The sequence below is a fragment of the Microcebus murinus genome, chromosome 2, assembly GCF_040939455.1.
Source record: "Microcebus murinus isolate Inina chromosome 2, M.murinus_Inina_mat1.0, whole genome shotgun sequence".
Classification (NCBI taxonomy): domain Eukaryota; kingdom Metazoa; phylum Chordata; class Mammalia; order Primates; family Cheirogaleidae; genus Microcebus; species Microcebus murinus.
In genome coordinates, this window is record NC_134105.1 from 71,324,286 (window position 1) to 71,342,166 (window position 17,881).

At 38.8% G+C, this 17,881-nt stretch overlaps 1 protein-coding gene across 6 annotated transcripts in view; it reads right to left on the reverse strand.

The window, feature by feature from the left end:
- KYAT3 (kynurenine aminotransferase 3) overlaps positions 1-16,589 on the reverse strand; it is a 45,693-nt gene extending 29,104 nt beyond the window's left edge. For 3 of the 6 annotated variants that reach the window (XM_075999783.1, XM_075999787.1, XM_075999782.1), the window contains exons 1-2: positions 16,403-16,589; positions 12,433-12,514 (exon numbers count right to left, since the gene is read on the reverse strand). In XM_075999783.1, the coding sequence (XP_075855898.1) occupies positions 12,433-12,513 (81 nt within the window). In that variant the 5' untranslated portion in view covers position 12,514; positions 16,403-16,589. Of the gene's footprint in view, positions 1-5,316; positions 5,509-12,432; positions 12,515-16,402 lie in introns of those variants that run through there. The other 3 variants (XM_075999784.1, XM_075999786.1, XM_075999785.1) reach the window with 3 other exon arrangements.
- Between the last annotated feature and the right edge of the window lie 1,292 nt (positions 16,590-17,881).

The window sequence follows — 17,881 nt, forward strand, 5'->3', positions numbered from 1 at the left end:
AAGCAGGATTTGAACCCAGACAGTCTGACTCCAGAACCCATACTCAGAACTGTTATCTTATACTGTCTTTTACATAATAACACCTTCCAAAAAGATTACCAGAATGCTGCCTCTTAAAAGTGTATCAGAAATTTAGATTAGGTCTACTTATACCAAGCAAGCTAAGGCTGTGGTAGAAAAATATTAGAAGTTAAAATAATCATATAGCATATAATTTTTTAGTTCTTTAGATTCTAAAATTAAGTTTATACTATTTCTCAAAAGTATTGAATTAGCTTTGAGTTCATTGTTAACAAGTTGGTGAAAATAAAAAAAGTGATTGACAGCATTTTTGCAAAGAATTTTCTAACAGAATATTAAAGTAATTTTAATTCAATCTGGGAAGAAGATAATGATAATGATTATTAAATAGACCATTGTTCTCATTCTATTCCCAATAATGGAATGAAGAATAAAACCTCTTTTAGTCTCATATTTTTAATCTTTGAAACGCCAGTGAAGTAAATCACACGAAAATTCTCCAGAGGTTAAAACATCTTCTGGAATAGCATTATGATTAAGTACCCACCTGAACTATTGATACTATTCTAGAGAGTATAATTGTAAAACTAAAAGGTGCCAGTATGATAGATTGAAACAGATATTTTAATAAATGCCCTTTGCTATCTCTAAAACAATGTTTAAAGTTTTGTGATTCATTTAGTATGTGACTGCAAACACGAAGGACAGAGTCACATATAAACAAATGAGCATGCTGTGTTGTAATTAATATAGACACAAAGTCCAATTTTACTTAAAATTGTTTAGATAATTGAGGTCAAAATGCATTTTCCAATTTAATTTTCCTTAAAATCTGTATCTCGACCAGCTTCTTCTCTCGCTGCTCTCCCCCTCCTGCCAATTCTATGCCCAACCATTCTATTTTCTCAAATAGTCCACATTCTCTCTCGCTTCTGCAGCTTCATATGTGATCTTTCCTCAGCCCAAATGGTCTTTCTATACCAATGTTTCTCAGTCTCTTTTGTATCATTGCTCCCCCATGGAGCCTTCTTAGACATGTTTTCCTAATCATCTCCCCATCCCTAAATTAAATAATAAGGAATAAGATTCTGTCAGATACAATTGAGCTTTGGATGGCCACGAACCATTATAATAAATACCCTTGTTGAGAATGCATGTTCTCTACTCAGTCCAATCCCTGGTACCAGCCACACTGTCCTTGCACTCGGCTCGCTCCTAGTCTCCTTCCCATCTACTGTCTTCACATTTGACTCCATCTGATGCCACAAGTCAAGGTCAAGTGCTCCTGTGTGCTCCCACTATGTGCACTATAGTAAGTTCTCACTTACCTGCGTTGATAGGTTCTTGGAAACTTTGAGCAAACTGGCATATAATGAGACCAATATAACACAAGATAATTGATACAAACAAGAGGTAAATTCCTACAGCACATTTCTGATCACAAAATATCACCAAACTTCTAAATAAAGACTAAAACATTTCTAATATTAAATATTGAAATAATGTGAGCTTTACATACATTTAAGAAAGATTAATAAAAACAAGTAAGATGACTATTTACCCAATTATTCTAGTGTAAGGCTGCAGGTGGCTGGAGCCCATCTTGGGAACCAGCCCTGGGCGGAACATAGTCCCATCACATGGTGCATTCACTCACACTCACCCCCACGCCTAATCACACTGGGAAAACTTAGGTGCTCCTATTAACCTAACATGCACATCTTTGGAACATGGGAGGAAACTGAGTACACCCAGAGAAAACTCATGCAGACACAGGGAGACTGTATAAACTCCACGCATACAGTGCCTCTGGCTGGAAATCAATTTTTTTTTCTCATCAACATTAGAACAAGATGACATTATTCAAAGACCTGCTGTGCTTTCTAGCATTTATTATTATAAATTTCTGTTTGTCTGCACCTTCCTTTAGACTGTGAGAATAATTTGTTCCCTGACATGTGTCTTTATTAGTCAGGGTTCTCCAGAGAAACAGAACCAATAGAATGTATGAGAGGTTTATTTTAAGGACTTGGCTCATGCTATTATGAAGGCTGGAAAATCTGAACTCTGCAGAGAAGGCTGCAGGCTGGAGACCTGGGAAGAACTGATGTTGCAACTAGAGTCCAAAGGCAGAATTCCCTCTTCCTCAGGGGACCTCAATCTTTTCTCTCCTAAGGCCTTCAAATGAATGAGGTCCACACACAATTCAGAGGGTAATCAGCTTGACTCAAAGTTCCACTGACTTAAATGTTAATCTCATCTGAAATATACCTTAACAGTAACACCTAAACTGGTGTTTAGCAAATATCTGGGTACCATGCCCTCATCGACATCATCAGCGTCCAACACATACTATGCCTAGCACGGGGCAAGTTTGCAACAAATATCTGATGAATGAGTGAAAAAAACCCCACCCACATTAGGAGTGAAGTTAATTGTGTCAGTCATCTTAAGCGAATGTATCCTTCAGTAACAAATGACCTTGAAGTCTTGGTGACTTAAAATCATAAAGGTTTTCTTGTTCACACTACATATCTACTGGAGTTCAGCTGCTGCTCTGTTCCATGTCATTGCCATCTGAGACACAGGCTGATGAAACAGTCTCTACCTGGAATACTGCCTGTTTCATGGCAAAGGGGAAAAGCTCTCAAACGTTTGCTTGGAGGTACACACACCACTTCTATTCATATGCTATTGGCCATAGTAATTATGGCTAAGCCTCACATCAGTGGGGCAAGGAAACATAATTGTCCGGCCGGGAGGAGCAGCAGATAATTGGGGAAAATGTGGCAGAAATGAAGTCTGGCAGTATAAAGAGATAGGCTGCACTGTGTGTCCCTCTCAATTTCGTATGTTGAAGTCCTAATTCCCAGTACCTCAGAATAGGGTCAGTGCAGATGGAATTAGTAAAGACAAGGGCATTAGAGTGAGCCCTAATCCAATATGACTGATGTCCTCATAAGAAGGGGAAATTTGGACAGAGACAGACTCAGGGAGAACACCACGTAAAGATGAAGGCAGAGACTGGGGTGATGTTTCTATAAGCCAAGGGATGCCAAAGATTGCCAGGAAATCACGAGAAGATATGGGAAAGGTAGAAAACAACCTCCCCTGCAGCCCGCAGAAGGAACCAACCTTGCTGATACTTTGATCTAAGTCTTTATCCTACAAAACTGTGAGGGAATAAACTGCTGTTGTTTAAGCCACTTGTTTGTGGTGCTTTGTGAAGGCAACCCAAGGAAACTAATACACCGGGGTAAGTTTACAATATACCCTGCAATGTCCAAAGACACCAAGATTCAGCAGTAGACGGAAGTGCTCGCTGTCTAAGAACCGCTGCTCAGGGCAGATCCAGTATCAGGAAATTGAAACAAACTTGGAATCCTATGGGGAATGAGGCATGAGCCCCAGGTATATCAGAGAACATCCATAAAGTTTGTATAATTTCTAGATCAGCTAACCCTGTGAGATGACTTTTGCTATCAGGTAGATATACTATCATAGTGATACTGTCTGTTATAATTATACTGTACTGCCATGTTATTATTACTACTTATTAGGGACAGGGTCTCACTGAGTGCAGCAGTATCATTACAATTCACTGTAACCTCAAACTCTTGGACTCAAGTGATCCTCCCACCTCAGCCTCCTGAGTAGCCAGGGCTATAGGCACATACCACCATGCCTGGCTAATTTTTAAACTTTTTTTGTAGAGAAGGGGCTCTTGCTATATTGCCCAGGGTGGTCTTGAACTCCTGAGCACAAGCAATCCTCCTGTTTCAGCTTCCCAAAGTGCTGGGATTACATGTGAGCCACCACGCCAGGCCTATACTATGTTATTAGCACAAAACTGCTAGTGAAATCATAAACAGCCCCTTTAATCTTACTTTTGTTAACTTGAAGCTAAAAATGCAGTTGTACATATTGACCACCAGGTGGTGCTACTGACAAAGAAAAGATTATCCCATCTCTGAAATGTTTACTGCAAAATGCGCTGGAACAAGCAAAGTTTGGAAAGACGAAAAAAATTGCCGAAAAAAATTGCCGATGATTCTGAGACCTTAGCACCTCAAAGTTGCCATTGTATATATTTAGAGGACACTTCCTATAAAACCTGATGCAGGTAGGTAGGATGGGACAGGTGTGGAAAAAGTTTTCCCAAATAGTGTGCTGAAGCTGGGCAATCAAAGCTATTGATATCTGCGTTGTACCAGCTGTAAATGAAGTCTTCATCCAGAGAAGCCAAGGTCACAGCAAAAAAAATTAATATTAATAATAAGTGCAAAAAACGGCCAGAAATAGAAACAGCAAAGCTAATGGTTGGAGAAGTGAAAACAATAAGAATCAGGATCATCTTGGTGGGTACAATGTGTGTTGATCCAGTGACGGATGCACTCAAGGCCCTGCCTCCACCACAGTGCAACATAGCTATGTTGCAAAATTGCACTCGTACTCCATGAATATAGGAAAATAAAAAATAAATTTAAGAAAATCAGGCTTGAGAGTCAGATGAACACAAGCACTTCAGGACTAGGAAGAGGCAGAGAGTGAACACCATGCATAAAATAGGCACTCATTTCGTGTGACGCCTGGCTGCTGGGGTAGCCAAAACAGTTATTCTCCTGGGCATTTATAGTTGCAATCGTGTAATTTTTAAAATATTTTTCATTGTCTCTGAACAGAGTACTTGTACATTAAGCATTTTATGAATTTTCTTAGTCATCATAAAATTTTCATTTTTAATTATTAGGTGTATTTCAGGTTGTTTATGCATCATACTTTATTCATTAATTTATTGATTGGTGGGCATTTGCTATTTCTAGTGTTTGGAATTGTAGGTAAGGTATGCTGTCCATTGAATTGTATGATCTCTGCTGTTTCCCTTAGTTTTAAAGTTTGATGTAGAGGGTAAGTGCCCTAACAAAACTATTCATTATCACAAGAAAGATAAAAAATATCCTCAATAGTATAGTCATCTAGTTCTATCTAAACTAACCAAACTACATTAACTTTTGATTTATGCTTATGGAAGCTTTATATTATATATGACACACATAGTCATGTGTTGCATAATGACATTTTGGTCAATGACAGAACACATATACTTACGTGTTTGTGGCAATGCTGGCTGAAAGAAACCTACTGCACTTCTACTCACATAAAAGTGCAGCACATACAATTATGCACAGCACACAATACTTGATAATGATAATAAACAACTGTTACTAGTTTATGTATTTATTCCATTAAAGTTTTTATCCTTAGAGTATACTCCTACTTAATAAAAAAAGTTACCTGTAAAACAGCCTCCAGCAGGTCCTTCAAAACGTATTACAGAAGAAGGTATTGTTATCTATCATAAGAGATGACAGCTCCATGTGTGTTATTGCCCTGAACACCTTCCACTGGGACAAGATGTAGAACTGGAAGACATTGATATTGATAATCCTGATTCTGCCTAGTCCTGGGCTAATGTGTATGCTGTATCTTAGTTTTTAACAAATAAATTTAAAAAGTAAAAAAAAAAAAAAAAAAAAAAAAAAAAGGTTAGAAACAGCTTATAGAATAAAGACATAAAGTTTTTGCATAAAAATATTTTGTACAATTTGTGTTTTATGCTGCTATTACAAGATTCAATGAATTTAAAAAATTAAACATTTTTAAGGCAAAAAAGTTATAGTAAGATAAGATTAATTTATTATTGAATAAAAAAATGTTATAAATTTAGTGTTGCCTAAGTGCACAGTGTTTCTAAAGTCTACAGCAGTGTACAGTAATGTCCTCAGCCTTCACATGTACTCACCACTCAATGACTTGCCCAGAGCAACTTCCATTCCTGCAAGATCTCATTCATGGTAAGTACCCTGTACAGGTGTATCATTTTTTATCTTTTATACTGTATTTTTACTGTACCTTTTTTATATTTAGATACATACTTACCATTGTGTTACAGTTACCCACAGCATTCAGTACAGTAACATGCTATACAGGTTTGTAGCCTAGAAACTATAGGCTGGAGCAGGGGTGGAGAACCTGCGGCCTGAAGGCCACATGTGGACTTAAGTGTGGTCCTGAAGTGTGGCCTTTTGACTAAATCCAAATTTTATAAACAAATCCTCTTATTTTTATTAATACATTTTGTCTTTTTATATTTTATTTTAAAAATGAACATATTTAAAATACCAAAGAATAAGATTCAACAAAATAATCCTCCCCGATTAACCAGCACAATTAGAACATTAGTAAGTCATATGGGCTAAATTGACGGCTGCTATGCTCATGACTTAGTTCTAACTTGTCTCGTCTGACTGGCACCACTACCACATGAGGATGGCTGGCGAGAATTTATGGGGATCAAGTACTCTGGTCTGTTATCAGCTTTTGACAGTGGTGCACTGAGTTTCTATTTGAAGTGGAATTTGTGAATAGTTGCACAGTTCAACAATACTTTTTAATTCTGTCTGCTTAGTAGCCCACCATGTCAAAGAAGACCAAGAGAATGCCAGAGTAAGAAAGCAGACTTTTTTTTAATGAGGATTGGGAATTGCAATATTATCTTGTTTCTGCTAAAGACAAGATGATATGCTTGCTTTGTGACACTGCAATATCAATGTTAAAGAAATTCAATGCTCATCAGCATTATCACACTAATAAGGACCACAAATACTTTAAATTAGAGGAAGAGACACGAAAGGTTGTGTTGCAGAAATTAAAAGTTGAAAAGTAAAAGCAAAGCCAATTCTTCTGAGCAGCAATAAGATCTAGAAATAATGTCACTGAAGCAATTTACAAAGTAGCTTATATACTTGGGAAAAAAGGGAAGCCATGCAGTGATGTAGAAATTGTGAAAGAATGCATTGTTAAAGTCGTAGGATGCTGAGACCCCAATAACGTTTAAAAGTACAAAGAAACTTTGTTAAATCCTTTCCTAGCTTCCCCGCTTCTTTTTCTTTTGTGCTGCATAACTATTTTGGCTGCTCATGCTTCCAGGAGATTTTGTGACTTCTCAGGGCAGAGTTGTAACTTATGCCGAAGGGCAGAGTGCATGTTCCAGGTTGGACAGTGGGGAAGAGATCAGTGCATAAGATGCCTTTGTAGCTCCAAAGCTTTAATCAGATCTCTTAGTTACATGAGACAGAAATTCAATCTGAAACAGTTTAGGTGAAAAGGAGAATTTATTTATTAGGAAGCTCAAGTTACCTGGGGAAGGGCAGAGATATAGCCAGGCTGAAAGGAACTGAAACCAGGAATTTGAACCTTAGAGGGCTTTGGTTCATCTCCATTTGTACCCATTCTCTCAGTATGCTTTTCTTTACATGAGACTAAGTATAATCATTATCTCCCAACTTCACTATGATAGAAGGATTGAGAATTGAACACTCAAAAATGGTAATTATTATATTTGCCTGACTTAAAAATAAAACCTATAAAATCTATTATATCATTCAATAGGCTGAAATATCTCTTAAAAAGTTGCCAGGTGAGCCACAGAATGGAAGAAAATATTTACATGCATATAGCTGACAAAGGAGTTTTATGCAGAATATATAAACAATTTTACAACTGAATAAGGCAGACAATTCAATTAAAAATGGGCAAAAAAAAAAATTTGACAGCCACTTCACAGAAGATAGGAGTGAAAAAGAACATGCAGAATCTTTTAGGGGTGATGGAAATGTTTATTGTGGCAGTGGTTTCCTGGTATATACATCTGTGCAATAATCACTTAGTTGTAATTTCAAAAGGATGCAGTTTGTTTTACCTTGATAAAGCTGATTTTAAAGAGCTGCCAGGATATTCTGAAATCATGCCTTCTTTTTCCCTCTGGACAAAATGCCCCTTAAGCAAGCTGACTATAACAAAATTATTTTACAGATTTTAGATGTTTTCCAAGGTATAACTATCCATTCAAAAACCTCACAAATTACTGTCTTTTGCCACTAGATGGCAGAGGAAAATAACGAATGTTCCTGTAATGATGGAAGAACTGAAATTAAAACTCAGAAGTGGAAATGCAAAGTAGGGAAAGATGACTTACAGATATACAAAGAAAAAAAAATCCAATCATGATGAACACAAAAGTGTGCATATTTAACTGAGACTTTAAAAAAACACATATTTAGTTACCTTATTTTATAAAGAATTATTTGTGCCTGACATGTTGTAGCTATTTAATATTTGCTGACTGAATTTATGAGTGAAAGAGAAGCCATGTGGACCTCCCCTGAGAGAGAACATACTGCAGGAAAAAAAATCTGTACTTCAATGGAAAACTATGCACTGGCTACAATACAGCACAACCTTGGGGCTGAGGCTAGCAGGGCTAGACTGTGCCCTTGAGCTACTTCACACTTTTGTAAATTGAAGGTAACTGATAAGGATGCAAGCACTGGGTCTAGAATTTAGATTGGCTTCCTTCCATCCAGTGGAAAACCCAGTTCTGCCTTATTTACAATTCAATTCCTTTATCACATATACAGTATGCTTTTTGACTTTCCCTTTAAACTGGTTATAACCCTGGTTCCCTCACATGAGTAAAATAAAAATCTTTAACACATGCTTATTTTTATATTTCTAAGAGTCATGATTGAACCTTTTTCTGAAAATTATCTTTTAACAATAACTTTAGAGAAATGAGCTTATGGGAAACAGGCTTTCTCTAAACCTGAGAGCTGATAGCTTAGGTAAATATATACCTTGAATATCAGGAAATGGTCAGGTCAAGCCAGTAACAAAAAGCTGGATTTAAACTCTTAAAAATCTAGGGCCAAGCAAAGATCCTACAAGAATGCATGTTTGACCACTGTCCCCACCTATATCAGCAGGCCTGAGCCCTTTTGCCTGTCCACGTTATGCAACTGCACCCACCAGCCATATCTGATTGGATTAGGGAGGGCAAAGCCAGACTAAACCAATAAGGCAAAACTGGAAATTTGGGTTTGAGGCTCAGAGACAGGTCATTTCTATTGTGCACTTTTGCCAGGAGTGGTAAGTCTGGATCTGGGGCCAGCCTGTGCTCAGTCCCTCACATTCATGCCAAGCTCTGTGCCCTGGAACATACACCTACATTTGAAGCACAATTTCCTAGGTTGTTTAGTGCAAAGAGCTTTCAAGTCACATAGATCTTAGCTCAAAATTAAACATCGAAATACTAGTGTTACTTCTTAGGGTGTAATGTTTAGGGAAAAAACAAAATAAAACTGGTGTCTGAAGTAGGCTGTTTCTTCATTTGTTAAGAATGAAAGTCAATACTTGCCCCATGTAAATGCTATGGTGATTAAATGAGGCAAATGTATAACTGGAAAAACATAGTTCATCCCACATAATACATAGTCAAAAACTAATGCCCACTCAGAAAGTAGAAAAGATTCTCTTAGATACAAATAGGATTAATAACTTTACACCAAGGGAGCAAGGAGATGATGGGTATGGACTAAATGTACAATAGATATCACTGTCACATCAAAAGAGGGTTGAATTCTTTATGGAAAGATAGACGTAAGGAGAGGGAAAAGGTTTTGTCCAGTTGCTATAATTAAATCCTGATTTTGCTTGTGTGCTTTTCTGGTGGGCATTTAAATTTCAGAAGCCCTTTTAAAAAAAATACTTTATTTTAGAGCAATTTTAAGTTCACAATGAAACAGCAGAAAGTACAGGGAGTTCCCACATACCCCCTCACTACCCCCACAATCCCTCCTACCATCACATTTCACCCTTTGTTAGGCTAACTTTCATTGAAGGTTTAGTCATTCAGATTGCAATTCGAACCAGTCTGTTTTCCTACTCCTCTTCCATTAATAATCTATTGATTGCTTATCCCCAACATATCCTTCCTAAAATAGGACTTCTCAGGGAAATTCTGCATACTATGGATACATGTCCTACATTTGTCAACATTCATTTGTTAAATCTTCTTTGCTTATTCCTTTCCTTCTCTCATTCTCTATCAATCAATCATCTATTAATCAATACATTCTCTGGGGAGAAGACATAAATTTTATTTTCTAATTTCTAAAGTTTTAATATCTAGATGCTAAAACAGGGGACTAAAAGTGATTTTTATCCTGAATTCCTCTTGTTTCTTTTCTTGCTGTATAACAGTAAATTTTTCTTTAACATTCAAAACATTATTTAAAATTACAGAAGTAATGAAAATGTTTTTGTAAAAAAAAAGCAAATAATCCAGAAAAGCCCATCCTCTCCTCCATTCTCTTCCCTTCCTCAGAGGTAACTTTCATAGTAAGTTTTCAAGGATATTTACAATGGTATAGATGAAAAGAATTTTCTAAATAGGTTTTTCTTAATTTAAACTTATCACCACAGCTCTTGATAACATTGACCAGTTTGCTTTTTTCATTTGCACTTCAATATTAGATTTTTTCATCTTGTTATGTTGTGCCTATTTCTAATGCAAAGCCTCAGATGAACTGCAGGGACTTTTAAAATATTGTCCTTAAAATGGTACAACCATTTTGGAAAGTGGTTTGGCAGTTACTTGAAAATTAAACACAAAGCTACCACAACATCTAGATTGAATTCTATTCCAAATTATCTGCAAGTTTGAATAATGGATTGTCAGTGATTCTTGCCTGGAATGTACACAGAATCACCTGGAAAGATTTTTCAAAATACTTTCCGGACTCATAGAATCAGAATACCTCAGGAAGAGTCCTGGATGTGTGCAGTCTCACAAAAGGTCCGCAAATGATAATTCTGCACACAAACACCCTTTTGGTCCCATGGCTACTTATGATCCCTTTGGGTGACCACACCCACTTCCTTGGCTTCAGCCAACTGCTATGTAAGGAAGAAGACCTGAACTAAGATAGTCACGGTGGCAATAAAGAGGAGAGAGAGAATTCAAGGCATTTATGAGGTAAAATTCATAGTATTTATATTTAGAAAGTCAAATGGTAGATTTTATGAAAATTTCAAGCCTACTTAAAAGTTGAGAGATTAGAATTAGGTTGAACATGAAATTGCCAATATTTAACCATTTTTGTCCTATGAAAATGCCAATTTCATATGACCTAACCTAATATAAAACACTCATATATACATTACCAAGATTCAAAAATTATCAAGATTTTTAGTCACTTGCCTGTCTCTCTCTTTTTCCTTTTTCTTCTCTTTTCTTTAATTGCTGAGTAATTTTAAAGCAACCCTGAACCTTAAGCCATTACACCCCTACACACTTAGCATATATCTAAAACAATATTGATACTTTCTTATATAACTGCAATGTTACTACCAAACCTACTTAGCAATAATTCCTTGTTATTATTTAATATCCAGTCTGCATTCATATCTCTCTTTAAAAATGTCTTTTTACAATTTGTTTGACCTAATCAATTTCCTAAATAAGGTCCATACATTGTATTTGGTGGTTATGGTTCTTAAACCTCTTTCTTTCCCAAGCAGTCCCCCTGAAATACACCTCCTACTTTTTCTCTATGCCACTGACTTGTAGAGGTAACTAGGTCAATTATCAATCCTGTGATGTGACCCACATTCTGGACTTTTCTGTTTGATTTTTCCATGATGACACTTAGCTTGTTCTTCTACCTGCTATATTTCCTATAAAGTGGAAGTCACAGAGCCTGTACTTTTTGTACTTTTTAAAATATCCCTTCTAGGCCGGGCGCAGTGGCTCACACCTGTAATCCTAGCACTCTGGGAGGCTGAGGGGGGCGGGTTGCTCGAGGTCAGGAGTTCGAAACCAGCCTGAGCAAGAGCGAGACCCTGTCTCTACTATAAATAGAAAGAAATTAATTGGCCAGCTAATATATATAGAAAAAAAAAAACAACTAGCCGGGCATGGTGGCACATGCCTGTAGTCCCAGCTACTTGGGAGGCTGAGGCAGGAGGATTGCTTGAGTCCAGGAGATTCAGGTTGCTGTGAGCTAGGCTGACACCACGGCACTCACTCTAGCCTGGGCAACAAAGTGAGACTCTGTCTCAAAAAAATAAAAAATAAATAAAAATAAAATATCCCTTCTTGAGTAGAAAGCACATGCCCTTCAGCATGCTAGAAGTAGACAAGGGTGAGTGTGCTATTCTGGTTAGGCACTTATAAGCTGTGTGACTTTGGGTAAGGTACTACACCTACCTAAGCCTCCACTTTCTCATATGTAAAATAGGAATATAACAATTCATAACTTGAAGACTTTGGGGAAGATAAAATAAGATAATGAATATACAGTGCCCAACACATGGCCTGGCCCACAGGTAGGTAAGCAATTGCTCAGTGAACATCAGTTCTAGTCAGTGACAAGAGATGCCTTTGGTTACAAAAGAGAAATATTCATTCTAATAAAATATTCATAAGAAAGTACCTGAAAGTTACATCTTTTTTTTTGGACATTGTAGAATATGTACAATATTTATCTGTAAGCAATAAATAATACTTACAGCAGAAGTAGAGAATCTAAGGATTTTTGAAGAATAAATTGTCTTCAGGAATCTTGTTCCACTGCCAAGAGCCAAAAACATGCTAAAAATAAAAGAAAAATTGAAAAGAAGAGTAAATACTTTACAGTTACATCACTATGAGATACTTACAGCTAGCTGACAGAACATAAATTTATATAAAATATAAATAAAAATTTTTGATAACTGAGCCTTTTTTTCTTTCTTTCAAGTTTTCTTTCTATGATATAATCTCTAATCACTGGTATCATTCTAATAAAGTTATTCCTGATTATCTTATATAAATTTATACTTATATAATTTAATTTTTAAATTTTTATTTATTTAGTTAGTTACATGGATACCTTTTATAATGCTTAAGTCGGGTCTTTTAGTGTGCCTATCACTGGAACAGTGTTCATTGTACCCAAGAGGTTGATTTTTGACCCTCTCCTCTTTCTCCTCCTCCCTTCCATTTCTGAGATACTTCACTTACAATAATGGTCTTCAATTCCATCCAATTTGCTGCAAAACACATTATTTCATTCTTTTTTATGACTAATACTTATATCACTTTAAACTAGAGATCTGTAAGAATATTATGAATTTTAAAAATAAGTCTTTAATTTAATGAAGAGTATTGAATTTGAGTAAGTAAAAGTTCCATTTTTTAGCAGCTATAAAATCCAGAATATTTCAATCTAAGAACTACTCAAATTTCAAAATTATCTGGATATGGTCACTAGTAAAAGCACAATTTATAACAGTAAATTAAAGATACTAGAAATAGGTTATTTAGAAAGCTGTTTGAAAAGATAGATACCAGATCCTTGATACACACAAAATCTTTCTTTGCAATTTTCAAATATACAATACATTGTTATTAACTATTGTGCCCATGTTGTAACACCTACCTCTTTCTTGCTATTTCACCACTACCAGACAATTATTTCCCTCAACAGCCTCACTGATGTTATCTCCTGACTGCCTATCCTCAACCCCAAGTACTGTGATCATCCTAGATAATTTTAATGCCTTCGGAGATGAACCATCAAATATCTGGCACCTGCCCCCCAATGTCATTGCTCTCATCTTCCGTTCTGTCTTAGTCACTCTCTCCTATGGTCATAACCTGCACGTTGCCATTCCCCCAATCTGGTCTAATTCCAAAATAATTAACTGAAGCATTTTGCTCTTTGACCATAAACTATCTATCCTTTCAATCTGTTTAATTACTCCAACTATCAGTATTCTTCAGTAGCATCAACATCTCCAGGAGGTTGCTTTTTTCCCAATCAGCCCTTACCTTCCTGTTCGCCCAATTTAGATGAAGTTCCACCACTTCAACAAGGCTTTTAACAATGCCCTATCCCTCCTTGCCCATCTTTCCATCTGTCTGTCAAACCCACCAGCAGTCTCTGTTTTTCCTATGGTCCTTGCAGTTGTAGACTGCAGGGGAAAGTCACAGAGGATATGCTTTGAAGGAGGGTCAGAATTCTCTCATGACTTAGATCTCATTTCCTCCCACCTCTACAGAGATCTTGCTCAACTGCACATTGACCTTTCTCCTGCATATTCAACTTTCCTTGCTTAAGTCTTTTCTGGTTAAAAAGTAACAAAAACAAAACAAAATCACAAATGGACAAAAATAAAACTCTTGACTCTACCTTCTCCCTGTTGCTCATTTTACTAGCTGTCTCCTTCTCCTCAATTTCTACTCCACAACCCAGTATAATCTGACTTTTGCACCCATTGCTCCATAGAGGCAGCTCTTGGTAAAACCAGTTTTGACCTTTATATTGTTCAATCTAGTGGACATTTTGCATCTCTCACTTTCCGTGAGCTCTCTGCAGCTGCAGACACTGCCGGCCAAGCCTTCTCTCCCTGCGGAAATGCCATGTTCCCTTGGCTTTTGACATATTGCAATCCCTCCTTTTCTTACTACCTTGTCCACAGTCCACCATTAAATGATGGAATTCCTTGAAACTCAGACGTAGGCTCGCTTCCTATTTCACTCATTACTCTTTCAGTAGGTGATCTCATTGTGGAAGGAACCATGAGATCCATAGTGAAAAAACTGCTGGCAAGAAATGTAAGCAGGCTGACAGATGCAAATTCAGACCCTTTGTAGCAAGTTATTTTTCTTGTGTACCTTAAACATATTTGGGCTGCATTTTCTAATACAATCAAAATTGCGTATGTATATTCACCAATAAGATAAATTAATAAACTTGGATGTTGGAAAAGTTGGAGAAAATCAAAAGGTATATGGCTCTTAATTCTAAACAATATTTTCACTGTATTCTGCTAGTTTCTCCCTAAAAACAATTTCTGTTCAGAAAAACAGGCAAATTGTGAATCTAGTTGATCTAATTGTAGTGTATTTACATTAGGTAAACTCCATATTCAAATACACATGATTAACAGACGATTAAATTGTTGATTTGTTATCAATGGAGTACCAAGGATCCTCAAACTTTTTAAACAGGGGGCCAGTTCACTGTCCCTCAGACTGTTGGAGAGTACACACTGTGGGCCCAGGACGAGTAGGCTGCTAACAGGCAGCGGCAGCAAAAACACCCGCCGGCCTGATAAATTTCCTCGGTGGGCCCCACGAGGCCCGCAGGCTGTGCTTTGAGGACCCCTGGTAGACGGTTTAAAATGAAGATTCATAAGGTACGCTTGGCAGATTTGGGGATGGTCTGAAACTGAGAAGGTTGGTAAATTGTTGGGGGCACAATCCAAAGCTAAAAGGCAGACAAAGCAATCAAAATGAATTAACCTTTGGACTTAAATTTATCAATTTATAAATGCTTTACATAGGGGAAGAGAGCTAGGAAGAGATTTAGTTAATTTGACAAAGTCCAGAACATTTGGGTTAACTGCAAGCTCCAGGAATACTAACATGAGGCAAAAAGGGCTACCACTAATAGCGCATAGCCCACACTGTTATAAGAGTACAGAGCGAGGGAGATTCTTTTCCTTTCACGATGTTAGTCCACTTCTAAAATGTTGGTAAGGTTCATTGTTACAACAGAGGACATCTGGAGGTGAACAGGTACTGGTTGGGGAAGTACGGCGGGGGAGGATAGGCTTCAAAGCCAGGTCATTGGAGCAAGAGTGGAAAAAATGAGCCAGTTAGCCGGCCCAAGATTTAAGGAGACAGATCCTGAAATGGCTGAAAAGCTGGTCTGTGAAAATGGGATTCGTGTAACCATAAATTCGTGTAACCTCCCGAAAGAGTATGGTTCACTGGTTGGAAGTTAGCAGGAATTAGGTTTTTAGCACATGAAGTAAAACTTTCTAAAGGTCGCTCTGCAACGCAGTGCCTGGTGCCAAGTGGCCAGCTGACCAACTCTCCCCTCAGGTAGCAGGAGAGGAGCCCGCAGGTCGGACACGTGGGTAACAGATTTCTGCAGTGGCTAGGGGTTTGCACTGCTAGAGAGCGGCTCCGACTCCAAAAGCAGCAGATTGGACTGCTTTTCTCTTTTAGCTAAAAAATTCTGGATTCCACTAAGATTCACTTATATGGCAAGTTAACAGCCTTTGTTTCCTTTTAAAATTAAGAATCCCAGGGTTACCCTTCCCAGACTGCTTTCTAAAAGCCCAAACTGCAAAAACCAAGAGCAAAAGGACAGGACGACGACCGCGGTCCCGGGGTTCCTTCCTAGGAGGTCAGTCACCTCTGTGCCAGTCCCTGTCCAAAAGAAACTGTGTTGGCTGCAGGGCTGACCCTCTGCAGCTGCCCCCGCAGTCCTTCTGGGCTGGGGTCAGCGGGTCCGGCCGCCTGCTCGCGCCGCGGCTCGGGAGGGCGAGTCCGGGTCCCGCTGGAAGCCCGGCCCGGCTCCTCCCCCAGCCCCGCCACGCGCGCCGGCAACTGCGCCCCGCACACCTTCCCTGGCGGCTTAACGCCTCACGCCCCGGCCCTCACAGCTCCTCCGCGCGGAAGTGCCGCGTCTGCCGCCGCACTCACCTCCCTCACAGGCTGCAACAACAACCTGGCTTCCCAGGCTCGAGTCCCACCTGGGCTGGCGGGCCTGGCTGGGCGGGGTTCGGATGTGGGCGCGGAGCCTGGGCGGGGACTGACTCAGGGCGCTCACTGGCCGCGGGGTGAGCCGCGTTCTCCGGACTGGAGGAGACCGAATGAGGGGAGGGTGCAGGGCCGGAGGCGGAAGGGGGCGGGATGCGGCCAGGCTTGGATGTGGCCGGGGATTGGCTAAGGAGTGTGGACTCAGGGCGCGCATTGGCTGACCCGATGAGGGGGCGGAATGGGGCGGGACTTAGATGTGGATGAGGATTGGGAATGGAGTTTAGATCCAGGGCTGGAAATGGCTGTGTGTGACTTACTGGGTCGGGGCAGGCTATAGGATGAAGACTGGTTTGGAAGAATGGGCAAGCCAAGGCCGCTGGGCTTGTTCAAGGGCAGGGTTCCGGTTGGAACAACTTTGGAAGGTGCCTGAGAGAGGGCGAGGCTAAAAAGAATGTGGAAAAGGGATTGTAGATGTATCTGTCGCCTGAGATGCGGGTGAGGGGGGAAAAGCGGAGAAAAACTTTACTTTCCTGAACAGTTCGATGAACTTGATCAGCGAAATGGGAAGGAAAGGGGCATGTCAGACTAAAGGAGAAAGATAAATGACACTTTTAAAAGTTAAGAGGAGGAAGAACACCACTGGTTACTTCTTTGGGGAGGGTGGTGTTAGCAAAAGGAGAGTTCCTGTTAAAAATCGAGTTTTATGTTTAAATTTCCTTCCTATTCTACTTTAAAAGGATGAAAGGAGAGGGAATGGGAGCAGCGTTAGCATTGTTATTCAGGCCTAGAGAAAGGAACAAAAATAATCTTTGGTTAAAAGGAACTAGATACAGGGAGATTCAGAAGATTAGGCTTGGAGAAATTATTACCTACGATAGAAAAGAAAAACCCCTAGGTTGTGAGCTACTGTGAAAGGCATTTATTTGGTAAGGTTTTCCAGCCAAAAGACCACCAGGAACATACCTGTAAATCAGAAAGTTAGGTTTATTACTTGTTGCAAGGAGGGAGGACACACATCCTGGGGAATTACGAGTCATCTCGTACAGGAGATAAGATTTAAGAAATCTTATAAGAAACAACTCATAAGATTTGGGCTCGTATTAGGTGATTTTGGGAGAAGATTCAAGGAAATGGAGGTTTGATCTATATTTATTGGGTGTTGTCAAGAAGTGGGGCTAATTCTAAGATCTGGTATCATAATCCATCTTACTTATAAGAAAGGAGGAAAATGCAAGGCTAAAGCTGTAATTGGCAAGAAGCAACAATCATATTAGCTGGAAGAGGAGGATAGTTTGATATTTTTGTAGTTTCACAGTGACTTTGTTTTTATCTGTGTTTAGGCAAGATTATTAAGTGATCTTGTTTGTTGTTGCACTTCATGATCACAGAATGACCTTGTCTGATAGTGTTCTGTGAGATTGT